We start from the raw sequence: 25,334 nt of genomic DNA, 5'->3' as shown, positions 1-25,334 counted from the left end.
TTTCCGTCAAACTTAATTTGACAGGTACCACGCCCACTTCTCCACCCCCTGCCACTCCCACTTTTCCTCCCCTTTTTGATATCGTTTAATATGGTTTTGATATTGAGAGATATTAAAGCCATATAAGCTGATATCTTTTTTGATAGGCTTTTGATATAAAATTTGAAATCAAATGTATATAAATGCGATAGGCCTTGATATAAAATGAGTTCACTGTTTAATCAGACATTGCTGCTGTTAGATGAAGCATCATCAGTAAGATGTTTTGTCCCATAGCCGGTATTGTTGTTAACCCTTCGTGATAGCTATAAAAGTAAATACATCTTTATGTAGCAGGCAGCCATGCCTACGAACAAAAGAAACGGTGCGTCGCGCCGCTAATCGGAAAAAGCGGATGAAAAAGGCGTATTACACGGTATTGAAGCCCGGCAGTTATAGCGGCTTTGATAAGTTTTATAAGGCCAATAAAGACGCGTTTAAAAGAACAGAAATTAAAAAAAAAAAATGGATGCTAAAACAAGACGTGGGCTGTAAGCCTAACATCTAAGAGCGCAGCAAAACAATACCTGCAATAGGGTCATTTTAATAACCCTTAGATGGTGCAGAAGCTGCACCTCTAAATGATTAAAGTACTATTAAACTTTCATGATATCTATTAAAAGTAAATACAGCTTTATTTAGCAGGCCACTATGCCTATGAACAAAATCTTAGAAAAGAAAATGATAAATGCATAACTGCGATAGGGACATTTTAATAACCCTTAGATGTTGCAGAAGCAGCACTTCTAAATGTTTAATATTGAAAATAATGATAAAATGCATGTTTCTATTTCACCAGTGCTTGGGGGCTGTAAATTCTCACAGATGGCATTGCAATGTGAGAAACAGGAATCAGGGTCTTCCATTCATACATAGCTATTCATTTCATAGAGTTATTGTTTGAACGGCCGTTCACAGGGACACACAAAGAAGTGCTTTAGGGAAAGTATCTGCCTAAGGTCAGATGGCTGATTGTCACAATAAAAATACAGTGCAGAATACCTACAGATGTCAAAAAGATCAATGGCTTTGTATCGATTAGGAGTACCATCTGCCTAAGGTCAGATGGGTAATTGTTAGAAAGGTCATGGGAATGGAAGGAGGTTTTCGTACAAATGTGGGAATCTGAATTGATATATACATTTAAGAATTACAAATGTAAAAAAACCAGACAGAATACCTACAGATATATAGATGTTTTACAGAGCTTCATATACAAATATAACAACAAGTATCATAGAACGATTAAGCGTACGCCGTGTGACGCGATCGCCTCTAACGCATTGCGCTGGTTTAAGACGTCGTACGGCGAATACTTTAAAATAAAATACAACATCATCTAGCCGCCGGTGCGCACATACGCGTCTCCAAATATAAGGATGTTTTTCAGAAAGACTATGAACAGAATTATTCTGAGGAAATATTCGTCATACAATCTGTGCATACACTAAATCAGGCATGTCCAGACATGATAAATAAAAGTTTAAATCACCTCGCTGTTAAATGCAGGAATCATGCAACAGGTATGATTAAATTGAAATAGCGCTCGCATTTAAATCAATGATTATATATCTATATCTATATCGGCAATCAGGCGATTAAGTTTGTAAAAATTTTATTTAGATTTTTAATATTTCATTATATATATATATATATATATATATATCAGCATTCAGGCGATTAATTTTGTGAGACTATAGCATGTTTAGGCTCAAATTAAAGCTAATTTTCCGTACAATATAAAGACCTAAAAATTTTTAGTATATCATTTTCCAGAGAAAAATTATGTGATTATTAATAAATAAGTTAAAATCTGAACAGAAGATAGTGAACGCCCCCTATGAACATGCCCATAGAGGCGGCGCTTCATAAATTTAACCTTTAAAAGAGCAGCGTCTTTACTGCTGATATTCACATCTGTTTTGAAGACTGAGACAGAGCAAGCTTATACAGGCATATGTAAGTATATATGAATTTTTAAAAAGTCATAGTTGTGGTTATAACGGTTACTGCTATTTTTTATGATTATTAGCGGGTGTTGACCATGTGTAATTAAAATAATTGTGATTCATAAAATGTTTCAATTGTTCTTAAAAGTTGTTATATATATCGGTAATTGTAATATATGCGGGAATATACATTGATTAGATTATTACGGTTGTGATCCATTTTTTATTTTTTTTTTATTTATTTATTTTTATTTTTTAAAAAGTCATAGTTGTGGTTATAACGGTTACTGCTATTTTTTTTTTTGTGTTTCATAACAAGCGGATTATAAATGATTTATATTTTGTTTATACAAACATTACCTTCTTTTAATTGTGTTTTTATTACATAAATAAAGCTATGTGATTATATATATATATATATAGATATGTTAGTGATACTTATATTGCGTGAATTATACGTTGGAATTTCCTTCGTTCCACTCATGATTTACAGTTAACAGTGGGATGGAATTTGAAATTTTCAAAGATAGACGGTGTATTACGTATGATTTGAGCGGCATCTAGTGATGAGTTTTGGCATTGCAGATTGATGCTCTGATATTGTTTAAAATTCATGAATTAGCAGTTGGAGTGTCATTATGTTAGCTGACATGACTTGGTTTTAGCATGGTTTATTTATTTAATTTTTTAAATTATAAAATTAATGTTTTATGTCATTATTTAAAATAGATTGTCACAATTACAGGGTGCTGTGATTAGGCTTAATTAAAATTAAATTTACTATAAATTTTGTGGTTCATATGTAAATATGATTAGCGGTATCATGCGTAATTAAAATATATATTTTTAATTTGTCTTTCAGCATAACTTTTATTCCAAGGCACACCCTTAGAAAAAATAATAATGGAGGTATGTACAACACAGTTTTATCATGTAAAATATGCGTTAACGGTAAAAGATATAAACGATTTGCATATTAATATAATATTTTGTTTTAACAGTCAACAAACCAGAACATCTTTGAGATTTCTGACGATGATATGATCACGTGCCTTTCGCAAGATGAGGAAGATCATGTATATCGGCCTCTAACCCGTAAGTGGTCATATATTGTTTAACGATGTTTACATAAAGTTATTTATTTATATAAAAAAGGGTGCTGTATTTTTTTATTTATTTTATTTATTTATTTTTTGTAATTTATTTTACAAATGTTTATTTGTGCATAATTAATCAGAATTAATCTTATGCAGGAACATCCGGTCAAGATCTGAGAAGTGCTGACCCATACGGTGCAGAATGCGCATTTGGGGCTGATATCGGAACGTTCCAGAACCCTTACATGGGGTATGCGTTGTCACCGCAGTCAGAAAATAGCTGTAAGTATCCATGGGTATTTTAACGACAATACAAAATGTCTGTAAGTAGATCATGCGATATGTTTTTAAATTATGCATCTGTATTCCACAGACAGTCCTACCATACCATGTGGGCAATCAGCCATTGAAAATCTTATACGCGCTGCACCAGCATGTTCACCACTGGCGCCAGCGACAGAACTGCCCCGAGAGCATTCTATCGAGGGTAAGTTAATTAAACGACGCTATACGTTCATTTCACGCATCTAAAATGATCATTTTTCCACAGAGCAAAATGTATATCACCGCTGCACATCTAATTGGTTTTTTTATTTTTAATTTTAGCATTCGATGTAGATGCGCTATATAATACGGATCCGGCGGATTATTGCAACGCAATAACGGTTGATGAATCGCCTGGAGAGCCAGAGGCCCATACAACAGTGGACGGGATAACAACGCCACAATTGTCCGATGCTGACAAAGAGAACCAACGCACACCGGCGCCTCTGAACAGCCATTATCGTCTTGCCGGTTCTACACCATTGATAATGAACCAATTGTACAATAAAATCAAGCCACAGAGACGGGTGAGAGCTTTGCCACACACAATGCATTGGGTGCATGAACTTTTAAATCAAAAGCAATTAAAGAGGAGACTGAGTTATACTGACGAATCAGCACCTAAAAGAAGGCGATTGACGCCGCTGCGAAGTGTACAAGAAAGTTGTAACGGTGGTAAGACATACAGACACACAGGTCAGGATGATGATGATGATAATAATCAATCACCATGCCTTAGTGTAAGCACTGGCACAGGTTGCGCAAAGGTTAAGAGGACCAACAGGCGTGATGAATAAGTGCCGTGTGCCAGCGTTAACACTACCGCAGAGGTCAGCAATATCACCTCAAAAAGAAAGAGCAGGCATACAAAAGAACATAATGTTATAATATCACCATCTGTACGGGTCAGTCCTATTACAATATCAGAAATCCAATCTGATACAATTATCATCCCAGACACGCAGGTAGAGTCCATTTTGATACGGGATGATGATGATCTGCTTCAAGATGCCCAGGTGTTCTGGGCATCAGATGTAGAATCGCATGAGGAAGGTGGTGTTTCAGGCGCCCCGAGCATCGGGGTCAGTGTGTCTGTGAATGAGCCGCCTTCTGCTGCGCTGGATGATGCTGTCGCAGGGGCATCAGGCAACAGTGGTAGACATCATCCAGCGTCGCAGAACATGCTGGACGACGCTGTCGCAGGTCCATCGGGCGTAGGATCGACAGATGCGGGTGTTGGTCGACAACCCTCTACAGGTACAACAGCGAGGACAGAAGGCGTGAGTAAGCTATCAAAATTAAAATATCATGCTATGTTAGGCATGATTTTTAGAGAGCTCATATGCGTGAAACACATAGCGGAGGGGTTGTTAACGCGACACGCTGAAATAATGCGCAGCGGACAACATGACCAGCGCGTGCTTTTTGAATTTATTAACCATTATATGGATGGTGTAACAGAGCAGGATAGATTAGGTAGTGAAACTAATGCATTCATACAGGCCCATGCATTCGGTAAAAAAAAAGAAATGACTAATTATGACGGGTCGTGGATTGAACCGCCATGCAGCACAGTGCAGTAAAAATACATACAGACGTTTAAAAGTAAAGCGCGCTATTCAGACTTTAATAAACGCAAGACAGAAACAGCTTAGACTAGGACGGCATGGCATGTTTAGATTTAGTGACCAGAATGACAACGCAGCATCGCACCACGTAGATAAACAATCATCACAGATGGGCCATGCCGTAGCATCACCCGTACCTGTCGGTCCGGAATCTCCCGGTAATAACGAGGAGACACACCCTGTGTTTTTAGAATCCATCGACAGATACGAGCGAAACCACCCCAATTTCAGGGCATCTGAAATCCACCACCATTTCCGGTTTGTCAATTTGGATAGGGTTACATCATTTGTAGATGCTATGAGGGCAATACACGATGCAATACAGACTTTGCTCGACAGCTACATGGTTAATGTCGACCCTAATGATCGTGTGCAGTTAAGGTTAGAGGGCAGTAGTTTACACGACGCAATTTATTCACATCGCAGACCGCACGATACATTAGACGCCGTCAGTTTTTTGAATCAGATAACAAACACGCTGCAAAGCAATTCTGAGGTTTTAATTGATACAGAGTTGAAATTTGTGATCTCTGTTTTCAAGAATCGCGTAGGCGGTGCCCTGACGGGCCGACGTCTGCGGAGAATACCACACAGCCTTATTATTGAGAAACGCAGACGTTTGTTATACGATTTCAATAACAGCGGTAACAATGTGTCTGGCGGCTAGTCTCTGCAAACTTCTGGACAATGAAAATGTCACGGATATCGTTATACACAAGCGTGCTCTTGAGCTTCATAAAGCTTTGAATCTGCCCCTTGATAAGCCGATCAGCTTTAGTGACATTGCTTGTTTTGAAAATCACTTAAAAGCTACGATAAAGGTGCTGTACTATGGTACGGACTGGCATTTTTATTGTACAGACAGTCAACACAAAGACAACATACTGTTTATCTTATGGCATGATGACCATTACTACGGTATATTAGACATAAAAGCATTTGTGGGTGCCCGATTCTTTTGCAAGTTTTGCAACACAGCGTACCACCACAAAAATAATCACGACTGCCTCTTCTTTTGTAAGGCTTGATGTCTGTATTGCATCGTGTATTGCCCTCATAGCATCTACAAATGATGTAACCCTATCCAAATTGACAAACCGGAAATGGTGGTGGATTTCAGATGCCCTGAAATTGGGGTGGTTTCGCTCGTATCTGTCGATGGATTCTAAAAACACAGGGTGTGTCTCCTCGTTATTACCGGGAGATTCCGGACCGACAGGTACGGGTGATGCTACGGCATGGCCCATCTGTGATGATTGTTTATCTACGTGGTGCGATGCTGCGTTGTCATTCTGGTCACTAAATCTAAACATGCCATGCCGTCCTAGTCTAAGCTGTTTCTGTCTTGCGTTTATTAAAGTCTGAATAGCGCGCTTTACTTTTAAACGTCTGTATGTATTTTTACTGCACTGCGCTCTACGTGCTGCATGGCGGTTCAATCCACGACCCGTCATAATTAGTCATTTCTTTTTTTTACCGAATGCATGGGCCTGTATGAATGCATTAGTTTCACTACCTAATCTATCCTGCTCTGTTACACCATCCATATAATGGTTAATAAATTCAAAAAGCACGCGCTGGTCATGTTGTCCGCTGCGCATTATTTCAGCGTGTCGCGTTAACAACCCCTCCGCTATGTGTTTCACGCATATGAGCTCTCTAAAAATCATGCCTAACATAGCATGATATTTTAATTTTGATAGCTTACTCACGCCTTCTGTCCTCGCTGTTGTACCTGTAGAGGGTTGTCGACCAACACCCGCATCTGTCGATCATACGCCCGATGGACCTGCGACAGCGTCGTCCAGCATGTTCTGCGACGCTGGATGATGTCTACCACTGTTGCCTGATGCCCCTGCGACAGCATCATCCAGCGCAGCAGAAGGCGGCTCATTCACAGACACACTGACCCCGATGCTCGGGGCGCCTGAAACACCACCTTCCTCATGCGATTCTACATCTGATGCCCAGAACACCTGGGCATCTTGAAGCAGATCATCATCATCCCGTATCAAAATGGACTCTACCTGCGTGTCTGGGATGATAACTGTATCAGATTGGATTTCTGATATTGTAATAGGACTGACCCGTACAGATGGTGATATTATAACATTATGTTCTTTTGTATGCCTGCTCTTTCTTTTTGAGGTGATATTGCTGACCTCTGCGGTAGTGTTAACGCTGGCACACGGCACTTATTCATCACGCCTGTTGGTCCTCTTAACCTTTGCGCAACCTGTGCCAGTGCTTACACTAAGGCATGGTGATTGATTATTATCATCATCATCATCCTGACCTGTGTGTCTGTATGTCTTACCACCGTTACAACTTTCTTGTACACTTCGCAGCGGCGTCAATCGCCTTCTTTTAGGTGCCGATTCGTCAGTATAACTCAGTCTCCTCTTTAATTGCTTTTGATTTAATGGTTCATGCACCCAATGCATTGTGTGTGGCAAAGCTCTCACCCGTCTCTGTGGCTTGATTTTATTGTACAATTGGTTCATTATCAATGGTGTAGAACCGGCAAGACGATAATGGCTGTTCAGAGGCGCCGGTGTGCGTTGGTTCTCTTTGTCAGCATCGGACAATTGTGGCGTTGTTATCCCGTCCACTGTTGTATGGGCCTCTGGCTCTCCAGGCGATTCATCAACCGTTATTGCGTTGCAATAATCCGCCGGATCCGTATTATATAGCGCATCTACATCGAATGCTAAAATTAAAAATAAAAAAACCAATTAGATGTGCAGCGGTGATATACATTTTGCTCTGTGGAAAAATGATCATTTTAGATGCGTGAAATGAACGTATAGCGTCGTTTAATTAACTTACCCTCGATAGAATGCTCTCGGGGCAGTTCTGTCGCTGACGCCAGTGGTGAACATGCTGGTGCAGCGCGTATAAGATTTTCAATGGCTGATTGCCCACATGGTATGGTAGGACTGTCTGTGGAATACAGATGCATAATTTAAAAACATATCGCATGATCTACTTACAGACATTTTGTATTGTCGTTAAAATACCCATGGATACTTACAGCTATTTTCTGACTGCGGTGACAACGCATACCCCATGTAAGGGTTCTGGAACGTTCCGATATCAGCCCCAAATGCGCATTCTGCACCGTATGGGTCAGCACTTCTCAGATCTTGACCGGATGTTCCTGCATAAGATTAATTCTGATTAATTATGCACAAATAAACATTTGTAAAATAAATTACAAAAAATAAATAAATAAAATAAATAAAAAAATACAGCACCCTTTTTTATATAAATAAATAACTTTATGTAAACATCGTTAAACAATATATGACCACTTACGGGTTAGAGGCCGATATACATGATCTTCCTCATCTTGCGAAAGGCACGTGATCATATCATCGTCAGAAATCTCAAAGATGTTCTGGTTTGTTGACTGTTAAAACAAAATATTATATTAATATGCAAATCGTTTATATCTTTTACCGTTAACGCATATTTTACATGATAAAACTGTGTTGTACATACCTCCATTATTATTTTTTCTAAGGGTGTGCCTTGGAATAAAAGTTATGCTGAAAGACAAATTAAAAATATATATTTTAATTACGCATGATACCGCTAATCATATTTACATATGAACCACAAAATTTATAGTAAATTTAATTTTAATTAAGCCTAATCACAGCACCCTGTAATTGTGACAATCTATTTTAAATAATGACATAAAACATTAATTTTATAATTTAAAAAATTAAATAAATAAACCATGCTAAAACCAAGTCATGTCAGCTAACATAATGACACTCCAACTGCTAATTCATGAATTTTAAACAATATCAGAGCATCAATCTGCAATGCCAAAACTCATCACTAGATGCCGCTCAAATCATACGTAATACACCGTCTATCTTTGAAAATTTCAAATTCCATCCCACTGTTAACTGTAAATCATGAGTGGAACGAAGGAAATTCCAACGTATAATTCACGCAATATAAGTATCACTAACATATCTATATATATATATATAATCACATAGCTTTATTTATGTAATAAAAACACAATTAAAAGAAGGTAATGTTTGTATAAACATAATATAAATCATTTATAATCCGCTTGTTATGAAAAAAAAAAAAAAAAATAGCAGTAACCGTTATAACCACAACTATGACTTTTTAAAAAATAAAAATAAATAAATAAAAAAAAAATAAAAAATGGATCACAACCGTAATAATCTAATCAATGTATATTCCCGCATATATTACAATTACCGATATATATAACAACTTTTAAGAACAATTGAAACATTTTATGAATCACAATTATTTTAATTACACATGGTCAACACCCGCTAATAATCATAAAAAATAGCAGTAACCGTTATAACCACAACTATGACTTTTTAAAAATTCATATATACTTACATATGCCTGTATAAGCTTGCTCTGTCTCAGTCTTCAAAACAGATGTGAATATCAGCAGTAAAGACGCTGCTCTTTTAAAGGTTAAATTTATGAAGCGCCGCCTCTATGGGCATGTTCATAGGGGGCGTTCACTATCTTCTGTTCAGATTTTAACTTATTTATTAATAATCACATAATTTTTCTCTGGAAAATGATATACTAAAAATTTTTAGGTCTTTATATTGTACGGAAAATTAGCTTTAATTTGAGCCTAAACATGCTATAGTCTCACAAAATTAATCGCCTGAATGCTGATATATATATATATATATATATATAATGAAATATTAAAAATCTAAATAAAATTTTTACAAACTTAATCGCCTGATTGCCGATATAGATATAGATATATAATCATTGATTTAAATGCGAGCGCTATTTCAATTTAATCATACCTGTTGCATGATTCCTGCATTTAACAGCGAGGTGATTTAAACTTTTATTTATCATGTCTGGACATGCCTGATTTAGTGTATGCACAGATTGTATGACGAATATTTCCTCAGAATAATTCTGTTCATAGTCTTTCTGAAAAACATCCTTATATTTGGAGACGCGTATGTGCGCACCGGCGGCTAGATGATGCTGTATTTTATTTTAAAGTATTCGCCGTACGACGTCTTAAACCAGCGCAATGCGTTAGAGGCGATCGCGTCACACGGCGTACGCTTAATCGTTCTATGATACTTGTTGTTATATTTGTATATGAAGCTCTGTAAAACATCTATATATCTGTAGGTATTCTGTCTGGTTTTTTTACATTTGTAATTCTTAAATGTATATATCAATTCAGATTCCCACATTTGTACGAAAACCTCCTTCCATTCCCATGACCTTTCTAACAATTACCCATCTGACCTTAGGCAGATGGTACTCCTAATCGATACAAAGCCATTGATCTTTTTGACATCTGTAGGTATTCTGCACTGTATTTTTATTGTGACAATCAGCCATCTGACCTTAGGCAGATACTTTCCCTAAAGCACTTCTTTGTGTGTCCCTGTGAACGGCCGTTCAAACAATAACTCTATGAAATGAATAGCTATGTATGAATGGAAGACCCAGATTCCTGTTTCTCACATTGCAATGCCATCTGTGAGAATTTACAGCCCCCAAGCACTGGTGAAATAGAAACATGCATTTTATCATTATTTTCAATATTAAACATTTAGAAGTGCTGCTTCTGCAACATCTAAGGGTTATTAAAATGTCCCTATCGCAGTTATGCATTTATCATTTTCTTTTCTAAGATTTTGTTCATAGGCATAGTGGCCTGCTAAATAAAGCTGTATTTACTTTTAATAGATATCATGAAAGTTTAATAGTACTTTAATCATTTAGAGGTGCAGCTTCTGCACCATCTAAGGGTTATTAAAATGACCCTATTGCAGGTATTGTTTTGCTGCGCTCTTAGATGTTAGGCTTACAGCCCACGTCTTGTTTTAGCATCCATTTTTTTTTTTTAATTTCTGTTCTTTTAAACGCGTCTTTATTGGCCTTATAAAACGTATCAAAGCCGCTATAACTGCCGGGCTTCAATACAGTGTAATACGCCTTTTTCATCCGCTTTTTCCGATTAGCGGCGCGACGCACCGTTTCTTTTGTTCGTAGGCATGGCTGCCTGCTACATAAAGATGTATTTACTTTTATAGCTATCACGAAGGGTTAATAACAATACCGGCTATGGGACAAAACATCTTACTGATGATGCTTCATCTAACAGCAGCAATGTCTGATTAAACAGTGAACTCATTTTATATCAAGGCCTATCGCATTTATATACATTTGATTTCAAATTTTATATCAAAAGCCTATCAAAAAAGATATCAGCTTATATGGCTTTAATATCTCTCAATATCAAAACCATATTAAACGATATCAAAAAGGGGAGGAAAAGTGGGAGTGGCAGGGGGTGGAGAAGTGGGCGTGGTACCTGTCAAATTAAGTTTGACGGAAAAGTGCTCTCTATCTACTGATAGTGTGCATACAACCACTATTTAGTTTTTATTTGCTACAGGGAAGACTCACCATTTGGTCATAATATTTTCAGTCTTATTTATACCCCTGCTTTCTTTTAGTGGTATTTAACTAATAAAGATTATGTTTTAATTATTTTTCATCAATACACTATATGTAACTACTACCCCTTTTCCACCTAAATTCCGGGTCTGACCCGGAGTTGGAACAAAGGGCCTGATTCAGAGCCACTCGTAAGCGGCCGCTCGTTCGTTCTGACCGATGTTCGCTCATCTGCGCATGCGTACGGATCGTTATACGCATGCGCGAACCAGTCAGTGCGGCCGAAATTCATGTGCTCACAAAATAGCGAATGCCTGATAATTTGAGTGACAGGATGAGGCGTATGTGGGTGGTAACAGGGGAAGGTGTTTGAAAATGGGGAGTAGAGATCCGATCGCAGGCGTGCTTAAAGGTCAAAACGGGCGTTTTATGGGTGTGCATAATTAAAACAGCAGCGTCATTGACCAAGTCACTGGGATTTTTTTAGCCATAACTGCTCGCAAAATTGTGGTAGCAAAAACCAACCACAAGAATAGCGAGCAGCTCAGACCCTGTTCGATGTACTCGATTAATCTAATAAATAGCGGACATGACGTAGGATGCGAGCGGCCAGGGGGCGTAGTTTCCCAAAAAACGACCGCAAGTTTTGCTCGCTCGTTCAGACCTAGAGGCGTGAACAGACCGCAAACAGCGAACGGTTCATTTGAATAGCCACCCCTATTTGCTGGACGAGCGAACGCAAATAGCGACCGGCTCTGAATCAGGCCCAAAGTTCCTATCCGGATCAGACACGGAATTTTGCCGGCGCTGACTCGGGATATTCCCGAGTCAGCGCCTCTCACACCGCAGTCGGGTCTGCATAGACCCGGCTTTTGCGGAGTGAAAGTGGATGCTTGGAGATGACGTCATCTCCAAGCGCCACTGAAGCCGGACCAATCGGCCGGCTAGCAGCGCACTCCAGGTCATCGTGACCCGGAGTGCGCTGTTCCCATAGCAGGGTTTCACGGGCTACGCCAGTGTTAAACCCTGCTAGTTACCTGGGTTGGATTGCAGGGTCACTCGACCCGACGATCCAACCCTCTGCCCTTTTACACCAGGTAGCTGCCCGGGTTAACCCTTCAAAAACCCGGGTTTTAGCTCCGGTGTAAAAGGGGTATAAGAGTGCCCCAGACAAGGGAATTCTTTTCTAGCAGAATTCTATACTGCCAGGACCAACCCAGCAGAGGTCACGAATGTGTACAGCCGCAGGGCTAGATGGGGCAGAGGGAGAAGATCAGAACCATCTTCACAACCCATACCTCCTACCCATAGGAAAGAGCATGGCTTTGGGAACCAACGCCATGTTAGGATGGTGTAGGTTCCCGCAGGTAAACTGCAAAAACTCTTATGGCCGGTACACACTAGACCAAGGGTGGGTAATAAGGGGCCCCCCAGCTGTTGTTGAACTACACATCCAAGGATGCTCTGCCACAGTTTTGCTAATTTGCCATGCTAAAACTGGAGCAAGGCATGCTGAGATTTGTAGTTCAACAGGCCGCTTATTGCCCACCCCTGCACTAGCCGATATGTCAGCAACATAGCCTAGTGTGTACACTCTATGTAAATGACTATACGCGCTCCCACGCATAGTCAGCGACATCGCCCGTTGGACCTTCATGCAGGGCCATGCTGCAGGGAATGCAGCATGGCCACAATGTCGGTCCCGACATCTGCAAGTGTGTATGCACTTGCCGATGCCGGTAACCCCGCCAGGTGCCGTCGTACGATAGGTGGGATGGGTAAACATCGTGAAATGTGTACCCAGCTTTAGTTTTCTGAATCTTAAGCATGCCCCATCAGGCCCCTAATAATGAATTGGCCCACTAATAAAAACATGCAGAAGCTAGAGTTTCCACATGTGTAACTGGCCCATTAGTTATCATGACTAGGCCCATGAATAACAGATATAAATACATGAACATTATTGTGTATAAGTAGATGGTCTCTACCCACTAGATGACAGCAGAAAAGACAGCTTTAGAAGTGCATCTCACCAGACATAGTTATTTTAAATTACAACTCCCCTATCAAAACAAAATTACATGGGAAAAACACATGCATTTTTATTCTGGGTTCCACCAGCCCTGGTGCACATATGCTTTAATTAGAGATTTTTTAGCAAAAATATATCCTAAACTGCAATTTATGAACTTTAAAGCTGAGGGCCCGATCCAGAGCCCGACGCTCTGAATGAGCGTCCGCTCTGAATGAGGGCATGTTTTTTTGTTTTGTGAGGCGGCTTCGTGAACGCTCACATAGCTGTGGGTTACCACCCACAGCTTATGCGAGCGTCCATGATGATGGTCGCGATGGTCAAGACCATCGGGCTTGCGACGAGACCCTTGTGGTAGGGTCTCGTCTGCCGCAAGCCCTGGAGTGATTTTGGCTCTATCAGAGCCAAAATCACTCCCACTGAAATCACTAGTGATGTCAGTGGGGCCGGACCCAGACGGTAGGCGTTCCCATGGGAACGCCTCGGTCTGTGCAGCCACGCCCCCGGCACGCCCACCAAAGGGGGCGTGCTGTCAATCACCATCGACAGCACGCCCCCTTTGGTGCGAGACCCATAACGACGGCTACCCCGTCGTTATTCTGGTCTCGCGCATGCGCACGACCGAGGAGCCTCCGTCGTGCGCATTTGGGAAACATCGACCCGCTTGCGAGTGGGTCTGACTCTGAATGAGACCCTGAATACACACTGAGAGGATGTCGGCACAAACTGGCCGCATCGCTGAGTGTGTACGGCCAATATGTGCGTTCCCGAGGTCGCATGCAACATCGTCTGGTCGGCTGTGCTGCACGTCCAACAGGACAATATTGCATGCGGCCCTATTGCAAGTAATGGACGGAATGAGGGATCACCCAGTCGTTCATTACAACGTTCTAATGTGTAACCGTGGTACAATACGTCGACCCGATGAACCAACATATCGTACCAGTACACATCGCTCACTGTGCACCCGGCCTTAATCTACCACTAGTCATCTTTCACTGTGGATGGAAACAATATTAACAAAACTCCCTGGGGTTGACGTTACAGGTTGTAATGTCATGTAACAAATTACATCTGGCCTTAAAGCTCTTTCCTTCAATACTTTTCTTTCATCATCATGTTATATACTCACTACTAGGTGCTAACACCAGGATCTGTGGCCAACCAATAATTGGCACTGTAATTTGTTAGCAGCTGTGGTAGAATGAAGCTGGTGGCATCGGTTAGCCACTGAATCGGTGCAGTGATTATTACCCAAATGGGTGTGACCACACCTATCTGCTGCCCAGAGGTTACACTCTTGTGGAGCTACAAATCTCAGCACCTCTTGACAATGTTCAGACTTTAGACACGTTGGCCATCAAGGGCACATGGGACAATTCCATCCATGTGTCAAGGCAAGACTGATCTAAGAGCCCGATTCAGAGATGGACGCCAATGTGAACGCAGCTGTGATTTCGCACAGACTGAAGCTGCGAAATATGCCAATAGTTCCAAAGCTTACCCTGGCATAGGGACGCCCACTGCTGCCTTCTCATCTGCGTCTGACATTGCATACCAGTGTTAATATCGATAACATCGAAGCACATCGATCAGCCACGCAGCCCTTGGGGAAAGTCTGACCTCTCAAATGCAGTGTCTCTCCTGGCACACCGAGAGCTCTCATACTGCATGTGAGATCACAATAGCTAATTTATGCACGCCCATGTAACGGCATTTAAGCGGTAAAACACCTGCTTTTTTCTAGTCGCTCCCACCCCCCCCTCCCCGTTGCCTCTCCCAGACATTAACTACCTGTTATTAACTTTGCAAATAGGTTATCTGTGTATGCGGATTCACAAGACAATCACTGCACGTGAGCAGTGCGACTTTAACGCATGCGCAAAAGCAAAAAAAAAAAAACGCTCGTCTGCATAAAAACCGCCATTGTGTACATCTCTGAATCAAGCGCTCAGGCAGCACGGTCCTAGGGGGTATCACAAACTAGGCTCTTGCGATCTCACTATCCTTCTAGCATATTTTAGAAAATTGAAATCAAGCAGCTAATTAGATACCAAGGATGACTCGGCTTCTTTCCTTTGCTTCTGTTATCATACGTCTCCTCCCACCCCAATGTGTATAGTTACTTACTGTAATTGAGGAATTATTCCAGACATCTCAGCAACAGGTGTCATGGGTGTCATTGGTGTCATGGGGGTAATGGGCATGGGGCAGAGATTAGAAGCATCTCTGCTTTCTGAGGGTGTGAATGGCTGACCAGATGAATCCATGCAAATGCCACTGTCCTGCATTTGGGACGAGTACTCCTGTCCTTGATAGTCGTCCTTGTCTTCGTGATCTGGATTGAGGTCATCAGGCAGAAAGCTGAGGTCCACTGAGGAGAAGTCCGTGGAGAGGTCTTTGGACTGATCCAAAACAGATGAATATGAAGTCCCGGGGAGTGGTTGTATATTTAGGTCATCATAAGGAGTCATAGGCGTGTATATTTGAGGAGTAGAGTCAAGTACATCCTGTGTTAGAGAAAGAAGGAGATATATACAGCTGCAAGAGACATACAATTAGGCATCAGGTGTGGTGTAGAACAAAATAATAATCTTTTGGGGTCTTTTTCCTTACTCACTGTGAATGACAGTACATCTCTGCTCATTTTGAAGCTCACTGCACAACGTCATATTTCACTAAAAGTGGTTTTCAAATCACTAGTCACTAAGGGGCCTATTCATCATCTCACTGCGAGGGAAACTTAAGCAAATTCATCATTGTTCCGGTGCGGGGACAGCTGCTCCAAAAAGCAGCTGTCCCCTTGGTTAGTATCGCAGTTACAGAAGTAGCTGCATTACTTACCTCCTCCCCGTCGTCCCGGCTACCCGAGGTCACAGATGCGCACAGCCGCCAGGGAGGTAGTGAGGAAGAATTCCTCTTCGCATCCCTGGAACTCCTTCCCATAGGAAGGAACAGGGATCCGAAAACAAACGCCGTATGAAGATGGCACTTGTTCTTGGAAGCAAACAGCGAAAACTTAGTTTTCGGAGTTTGCTGAATATCAGGGGTGATGATGAATTTGCTTAAGTGTAGTCCTTTAAAAGGTCTGACTAGTAGCAATGTACGATATACATCAATGAAAGTGATTCCTATCAGGGCACAATTTTCTTTCAATTAATAAATACATGTAGCAGAGCAGGCGTTTACTGGTTGTGGTTTTGCCAAAATATCTCAGGTGAGAAAATGGCCCAATGGAAAGAGGGATTATTTTTGCCAAGCCTGATGTCCTGCAGGGGTACAGAGGATGCTCAGAAGAATATAATCACCATAGCTGACTCTTTGGTTGATGGAGAAGATGTGGTTTCTTGAAACTTTTAATGACTATTGAACCGGGATACCCAGTCTGTACGGCAACATTTCTGAAATATGGGACTGTATCCAATACTTTATTTGATTTAAAACGTAAAAAAGCCCTGATGTAAGAGGGTGGGCTTCTTACAGAAAACCGCCACGCGCTTTTAAAAAGAGGACACACCAAGTCCGTAGAAGCTGGAGGCTGTAGAATGGATACTAATAGTATATATAAAATACCCTTCTGCTCCACGGGAGGTTTCTGTCCTCCCTGAGCTCGCCTTAGGACACCTGCGTTACGGTTTGACAGGTGTACAGCCCCAGTCAAACTTCCCACCTCCCCACCTGCCATGCAAACGGTCTTTATAATGGAGTTTTAGAAAGGATGTAATTCAGAGGAGAGTGGTTTATACAGGTCAGAAATCATTTATATGGGAAATGGATGAAGTTTTGCATAAGTTTACACTATGTTCTTTACGTTTTTCTTTTTGTAAACATGGTCCATGTATTGTGAATTGACAAATGCAGGAGACAATTCATATTGTTATGGGACCACAGCACAATGCTGCGATTCACTACAGGATCAGTTCCACCATCCATGAGGATTCAATTCACAGTGAATCATCAAGCACCTCCCTGTCCACTTGCTTTTTATTTATATATTTTTTCTTTTATATGTGTCCATGGAAAAAATAAACACTACCATTTAAAAGGAAACTTTCTAAACTGTGGGCACGGGTGATGACATCACTGTACTGCATTTCTGCCTAATTTGGGACCTCCCTCCCCCAGGAGGAGAGGTGGTAAGTGCAGGGAGAGTTTCCCAGTGAATTGCATCTTAAGGTCCCTGCATCCCTAATTAAGTGGGTGGGATCCAGGAGATAATTCCTTATTCTGTTTTACTTTTCATTAGGCTGCTAAAAAGTAAGGAACACATTTAACGAGCCATAACTCCTTTAGCGAGTGCTACAGGGGGTTATGTCCTCCTTTCAATATTTAACAAACAGCCGTAAACTAAGATTACCACTGTGTGTCACTGAATGGCTTACGACATCTATAGCTGGCAAGAATGATGCGGTCCACTGGGGACCAAGGAAGAGCCTCTCCAGTTTTAGAGAAGCTTTTCCAGGCCCTGCGGGTTGAAAGGGTCACGCATATGTGCCAACTGGCCGTCACGCATTGCTCCTGACACAGCAGCCCAACGCTGGCAGCATTTTCAAATAAAAAAACGATATTAAGAAAATCGCAAAATGGTTTGTTGACTTGTCCCTTACAGTCATTCATACATTTGTGTTAATTATCATCTGTGCACGGCAGCCATGCTCAGAAATCACATGCGAGTGGAGGGGCCACAGCCTGCCACTTTCGGTGCCTTGTCTTCAAATACTGGCCATGTTGGAAATCTAAGACAAGACCCCTCACATAAAACTTTAAATATTTGCTGTACCTATACAATATAGAATCATTGTATGGTAGTGGTTGTGCTGTGGGGCACTTGCAGGGGTGCCACAGGCTGGTGGTCCAGGACCAAATGAAATTATTGGGTGTGTGGGTTAGTGTTCCAGGCAGTAAATTGGGATGCGGGAGGTGTGAGGTTGGAGCTGACCTTGACTGTCTGGAGGCATTGGGACAGTGTCTGACTGGGAGATGAAGGGCCCACCGGGGGAAAGCAGTGGTAGGGGCCCCATGCTTAAAGGGTGTGGTCAGACACCACAGATGCTTGGCTACCCTATGAGCAAATCTAGATGTAGTTTCTATAGTAGAGAACCAAGCCTCCATGCTTATCAGTGTTCCTGGTAACTGACCATCTAATAGAGTAACAATAGTATAATTTGAGGTCTGGAACCTTGCACCTACAGGGAGGGGGGGTGGGGGGGTGGGCCCACAGTCACTGGGGCCCACTCGGGAATTCACCTGTGACCCCTAGGGACAGTCCACCTCTGCATTGGGACCAATCCCGACATAAAGGTAGAGCCATCAATGAGGGGGATGTGTATGCGACATGTAGTCTGCTTTTACTGGTTACTGCCCACTGAGTTATTCAGCTGAAAGCTTTTCACATTCAAAGTTCTAGCTTACAGGTAAGTACTGTATAATATATTCTACACATTTGTTTCAGTTTCCTACAATCATCAGTAGCGTTGAGAACGTATTTCCAAATTACTTTAGTTTACAACAATAAGAAATAATAATATAATCTGTTTAGCGCATCTAATTAACTGCCATTTTGTCTAGTAGGTTGAGACCTGTAGATGTTTTGGATATTTAGCAATAATAAAATTGGGGCGAACAATAAAGTTGTGCCTTGGGGCAGCCTGACCCTTAAAACCGCACCTGTATGACACTCGGTGCACTTTAGGAAACAAATAGTTATTTTTATATCTTTTAGAGAGAGAAATTCATCAAAACCTTCAAAGAGGACAAGTTACACATAGGAACCAATATAGAATTTTATAAAATGTACTAGATAAATTATAGCTAGAATCTGATTGGTTGCTACTTCTCCACTTGCCCTCTTTTGGAAAATTCAATTCAATGTAAACGGGTTAACGCAGCTAACTGTCCAAATTAAGCCGCGTTACTTTCCATAGGACTTAATGCAGCTTTTTTCCTTGCTGAACAGGTGAAATATCACTAGTTTAAGTTAAAAATATCGGGACTTGGTTCAGAACTCATGGGATACCCCCTAATGATTAATTATGAACTTAGAAGTTATTAGCTTAATTTTGCCAATAATGTCATTTTGGGGCGATAATCTGCAAAATGCAGAATAATGCGTTAATTGATGTGGGACAGGTATACGAAATGTTGTATTCATGGGACAGGTGTTTTTAGACTTGCAGGCGAGAGTTATGCTGCATACACACTGTCAGATTTTCTTAAAGATATGAACAATAACGATTGTAAAAATCAGATAACGATATCGGACATCAACTGTGTTTGCAGTAAGATTTGGACAATTTCATTCATATAATCGTTCAAATCATTGATGATGTCTTTCAATCATTCAACGATAATGATGATCTAGCACAGGGATGGGGAACCTCGGGCCCGGGGGCCATATAAGGCCCCCAGAACTATTTAGTCTGGCCCAATGAGCTATTTTCTGCTAGCCTCATCTGGCTAGCAGGGTGCCTAGAATGGCACACTGCAGCCAGAATCTATTCAGCAGTGCCGCCTGGAGCACTCTTAGGACGCTTCAGACGGTCACACCGCTGCACTTACAGCTCCCTCAAACATCCTTAAGATGATCTGGGCATTGCTGTAATCACTGGCGATTGTGGCCTAGCCCCGTGTGACTTTACACATAGGGGGCGCAATATATATATATACACACACACACACTCAAAATGGCCCTCGGTAGAAAAAAAAAAAAAAAAAAAAAAAAAGGTTCCTCACCCCTGATCTAGCAAATCTGACCGTGTGTATGCACTATTTTTTACCAAGTGGCTTAAATTGACGAAAAATACATAAACTTGCTTGCATTTTTATACAACCCAAATCAATCTATAACATTTAGGGGTCTATGTACTAAGCAGTGATAAGTGACAGAGTGAAGAGTGATAAGTGATAAGGTACCAGCCAATCAGCTCCCAACTGTCATCTCACAGGCTGTGTTTGAAAAATTACAGTTGGGAGCCGATTGGCTGGCACTTATCACTGCTTAGTACATAGACCCCTTAATTTGCTGCAAAACACTTTCCTTCTATCATTTTTATCAATGTTATAAAAAAATTTATACAAAAATCAGCCAATTGACACCTTTTAAGAGTCACAGTTATTTTGCTTTTGACCACTATTAGGACTTATATACTTCAATATTAGTTTGCACATCTTTGGGTCAAAGGCTGATTTCCCCACATTTATCATGGCCATCATCATTGAAAATTACAGCGCAACTACCTGGGTAAACGAACATTTCACCACGGTTAATGGAATTCCCCCTTAAAATTGCTATAAACATCAATCCTTATTAGACCAACTAATGTAGAACAGTCACTACAAAAGGTCGTCATTAGTGCATGTGGTTAGGCTAGACTATGTATTTCTTTTTATCTTCTGCTTGGGTTTCAATAAATAAAAACTAAGTACAAAACACAAAGTTATCAATTTTATTCTAAAGCTATTTTACTGAGCAACTTGCAGAATCCCCTCTAAACCTCACTAATAATTTACCATTGTCAAAACAGATTATAAGGCCCATTTATTAACAATCACATTTGCAATATATTCTGGGCGTGTTACTAGCGTCCATAATTATATTGTAAGATGCGTTCTTAATGCCAGCATGCATCAAAGAGCCCCCCACAGATACAGGAGCTTCGAACCCTCTCCCGGCTAGTATTGCGTTCTGTAGCCCACAGACTATAGCAGCACAATACCATCTTTAGCGGGTGTTTACATGCTGGGGCCAAGCACTGGAATACTTGCATTCCGGAGTTTGGTAAATCTGACAGCATCGCATCACCCATAGAAACTTAAGGGGGTTGCGCCTGCTGGCAGAAACGGAGGGACAGCAGCCGATATCGGAATATGCTGCAAATAGCTAATGATAAATGAGATCCTTAGGGCTATTGCGCACACACACCGGTTTTGACCAGCCGGCAAAAAAACGGGCGATTTTTTTTAACATGTACTAATTTGTAATTAGATGGGTCCTTTCAGACAGCACGGTCGCCATGTTACAGCCGGGAATATCCACCGACAAGGACGGCTGCCAACCACGGTTTCAGTGATTGGAAATAAAATCATACACACGGCAAAACCATCACACACGGCACAAAACCGTTGTGTGTTAAAGGGACATATCCACAGGAAAGCAAAAAACACCTGTTTTTTTTGTCGGCCAGTCAAAACTGGTGTGTGCAAAATAGCCCTTAGGCCAGTTACATCAGGCTTGCCTACCCTTCCGATTTGGCCGGGAGCCTCCCGATTTTCGGGTGCCGCTCCCAGCCCCCCGGAAAGGCAGGCAGGCCTCCCGGAAGTCTCCGACCTTCCCGACCTCCCCCCTGAAAAAAACAGAAACACACGCAGTGGGGGGCCCGGTGACGCAATTCGCGCAGAATGGTGTCACATTGGGGTGGAGCCGGGGGCGTGGGCACAGAATCGCGTCATCGTGGCCCCGCCCCCGGCTTCACAATGCCTAAAATAATGGCATTGTGAAGAGGGGGCGGAGTCACGATGACGCGATCATGCGGCCACGCCCCCGGCTCCACCCCAATGTGACACCAAATGGTCAGCCCCGCCCCCGGCTCCGCCCCCAATGGCCGCCCCCGCTATTAGCCGCCAATCAGCTCCCTCCCGGAAGGCTGGAGCTGATTGTCGGCAAGTATGAGTCACATACCCAGGGGCAGAACTATGGGAGAGAATGGAGGCGCCTGCCGCCGGGCTCCAGCTCTGAAGGGGCAACTCCTCCATTGTTCACAACATATTCACCCAATTTAGGGCTGTAGCTATGTACCCGGAGGGTACCGTCACGATTGCCCAATACACGGCACCCCTTCCCGGCACCTGCGAAGCCACCGTAGACTAGTGGAGAGCTCCGTGTCAGACCATCAGCTGCTGCCTTCGTCTGTCTATAGCCTGTCTGCATGCAAATGGCTACATTACTGTGCCAGCAGCTGTGACGGGGAGGGGCACCAAATTATACCTTGCCTCTGGGCATCTTGGATGAATTTACGCCACTGCACATACCTGCTGGATTTGGCCGGCCGGGCCAGAACCTGGCGGTAGCCAGATAAGTCTTTTCACAAGCAGCGGCTTTGAGCCGCTTTAATGTGTTTTTTTCTTTATTCTAATGGGCATGTGCAGAAGCAGCAGCTGCACAAGCCCGGCCAGCACAAGCCCGTGTGTGTGTGAAATGAAACATGGTTTCCTATACACCACTGGTGTGCAGTGGATCCTTTCGCACAGCCTAGGCACGGTTGCTGTGTAACAGCCGGGAGTATCCACTGCGCAGGACGGCTGCCATGCCCGGGCTACCTGAAAGCAACCACCACTTCCCTGTTTCTCTTTTTTTCACACCCACCAAAAAACCAGCAGGTGTGAAACTAGCCTTACACTACTACTGTAAAGGTGCCCCAGCCACTAGAAGACAGGCAAAGACTGCACGATTATGACATTGTAATCGTGCAGTCGTTTGTCAGTCTGATGTGCCTACATTGAACAAGCAGTCGTTCAGTGTAGGCACAATCAATCATCTGCAAACATGCTGAACCTGACATTATCGTCAGGTTGACCAGCATGTTTGCACGATGATAGATGTCTAAAAGACCAATTTTTGAAACAATCTGCAAACGATTTTTTAATGATATCGATATTGTTCAATCGCTCATTTTAATCATCTAGTGCAGGGGTTCCCAACCTTGGTCCTCAAGGCACACTAACAGTCCAGGTTTTAAGGATAGCCATAGTTGTGCACAGGTGACTTAATTAGTAAGTTTAGTTATTTTGATTTAACCATCTGTGCTTAAGCATGGATATCACTAAAACCAGGACTGTTAGTGTGCCTTGAGGACAGAGGTTGGGAATCACTGATCTAGTGGAGAGGCACCTTAAGGTAAGTGGTCGCAGAGCATACTTGCCAACCCTCCCTGATATAGTAGCAATCTCCCTGATTGCACCTTATCCCCTTTATGAAGCTGTTCCCAGCGTTCCCAGTCATGCAGTGCAAGTACCGTACTTGCACTGCAATAAGGGGGCCTGCATAAAGGACACTGCAACAGGGGGAAGGGGGCCTGCATAAGGGGCACTGCTACACAAGGGAGGCTGCATAAGGGGCACTGCTACAGGGGGGGCCTGCATAAGGGGCACTGCTACAGGGGGGGCCTGCATAAGGGGCACTGCTACAGGGGGGGCCTGCATAAGGGGCACTGCTACAGGGGGGGCCTGCATAAGGGGCACTGCTGTCAATGTTAGTTAAAATAAGACCTACCCCGAAAATAAGCCCTATGGTGTTTTTTGGAACCAAAAAAAAAATAAGACAGTGTCTTATCGGGGAAACACGGTATGTACATTCAAATGGGATCATTAGTATCATTTCCCTGCATTGGTTATAAAGGCACTAAGGAGATAAAGTGAATGGTGATATGATACCAGTCAGTCAATCAGCTCCTAACTCATTTTTCAAACACAGCCTGTGAGATGGCAGTTAGGAGCTGATTGGCTGGTACCTTACCTCCATTCACTTTATCTCCTAGCACAGCTTAGTAAATAAACCTCAATGAACCCTATGGCTACATGCATTTTCTGAAAAGCATTAGTGTGTTTTCATCAACAAGTAGATCTTCCATCCAAATGTAAACAAGTCCCAAAGCAGTGTCAGTATTATGACACGCCTCTCAGATGTAGCAGTAGGCACCCATAGGTGCTGCTTTCACTATCTTCCTGAAATGCTTTTTCAAAAGTAGGTAAGTATGGAGCAGAGTGGTTTGGGGTAAATGGAGGGTCTGGATTTTTACACACACAAACCAATCAAGATTTGTTAAATTGACACACTCAGTACATGTTGAAAATAGGTCACTTAACTGATCATTCACTCTCATCATACTGTACATTGAGATGTTAGCAAGAACTGGAGCAGTTCACATTTTATGGACCTGTACAATCTCTTTAAAAAAAAAAAAGTCGTGACAATGCCACACATATGAATAATCATAGTCTCATTGGATGGATTGCAAGGAACATAACAAACTTTCCAAAAACCTACTGCCTGAGATAACTTCTGACTATATAGGCAAAACACCATACATACACAATAGCTTGTTGTAATATTTTCTTTATCTAAATATATAATGCTGGGCTTACCTTAGCTTCACATTGATCCAAGTATCTCTCCAGGGAAGATTCTCCATCCATTCTACAAGTATTCTTCTAAACCCTGCAAAAATCCAGTCACATTGAATAAAACTCCCATGATGCATCATTTCAATCCTTGCCTGCAAAGGTAAGCACAGGAATTGCATCATTGGCCCATTGCAGTATAATTACACAAAAGCAGATTACTTGCTAGCTTCACCTGGACAGAGCTGCTTCTCGGGGCAGTCCAAACACTCTAATTGAAAAAAAAAAAAAAAGCCAGCAATTTGTATCAGTTAAACAGGGGAAACAACGTGCAGTACTCCCTGACTGACTTGATTGATTCAGCTGCCTTGAGATAAGTATTTGTACTGTTCCTGGGGCTTCTGCTTTGGTTTACCAAAACTCCATCATGGTGCTAGAATTGGTAGCAAACTGTGTATGTGTCAGAAAAAATTACAGATTAATACCAAAAATGCCAGGTTAGCCATTTACATGATGTGTTTACATTATTAAACCAAATGAATGTGCATTTTAGTGGCCTATGAAAAGTATATTTTCTGCATTTTGGAAAATAAAATATGGGTGAAAAAATATACACTGTATGCTGTATACTCTGGTGTATTGCATGCTCCTGTATTGCTATCATTGTATATACAATTTGATCTCTTATTGC

The 25,334-nt window shown here is 41.8% G+C and overlaps 1 protein-coding gene across 1 annotated transcript in view; it reads right to left on the bottom strand.

Annotated features, from left to right (window-relative positions):
- Nucleotides 1-24,791, bottom strand: part of LOC148442742 (TATA box-binding protein-like 2) — a 57,666-nt gene extending 32,875 nt beyond the window's left edge. The window contains exons 1-2 of the mRNA XM_088463543.1: nucleotides 24,668-24,791; nucleotides 15,659-16,038 (exon numbers count right to left, since the gene is read on the bottom strand). Of these exons, the coding sequence (XP_088319669.1) occupies nucleotides 15,659-16,038; nucleotides 24,668-24,718 (431 nt within the window). The 5' untranslated portion in view covers nucleotides 24,719-24,791. The remainder of the gene's footprint in view (nucleotides 1-15,658; nucleotides 16,039-24,667) is intronic.
- Between the last annotated feature and the right edge of the window lie 543 nt (nucleotides 24,792-25,334).

The sequence above is a fragment of the Taudactylus pleione genome, unplaced genomic scaffold (assembly GCF_031769625.1).
Source record: "Taudactylus pleione unplaced genomic scaffold, aTauple2 ptg001400l, whole genome shotgun sequence".
NCBI classification, from domain to species: Eukaryota; Metazoa; Chordata; class Amphibia; order Anura; family Myobatrachidae; genus Taudactylus; species Taudactylus pleione.
The sequence above is the reverse complement of the archived record's forward strand: the minus strand, read 5'-3'. Positions and strand labels throughout refer to the sequence as shown.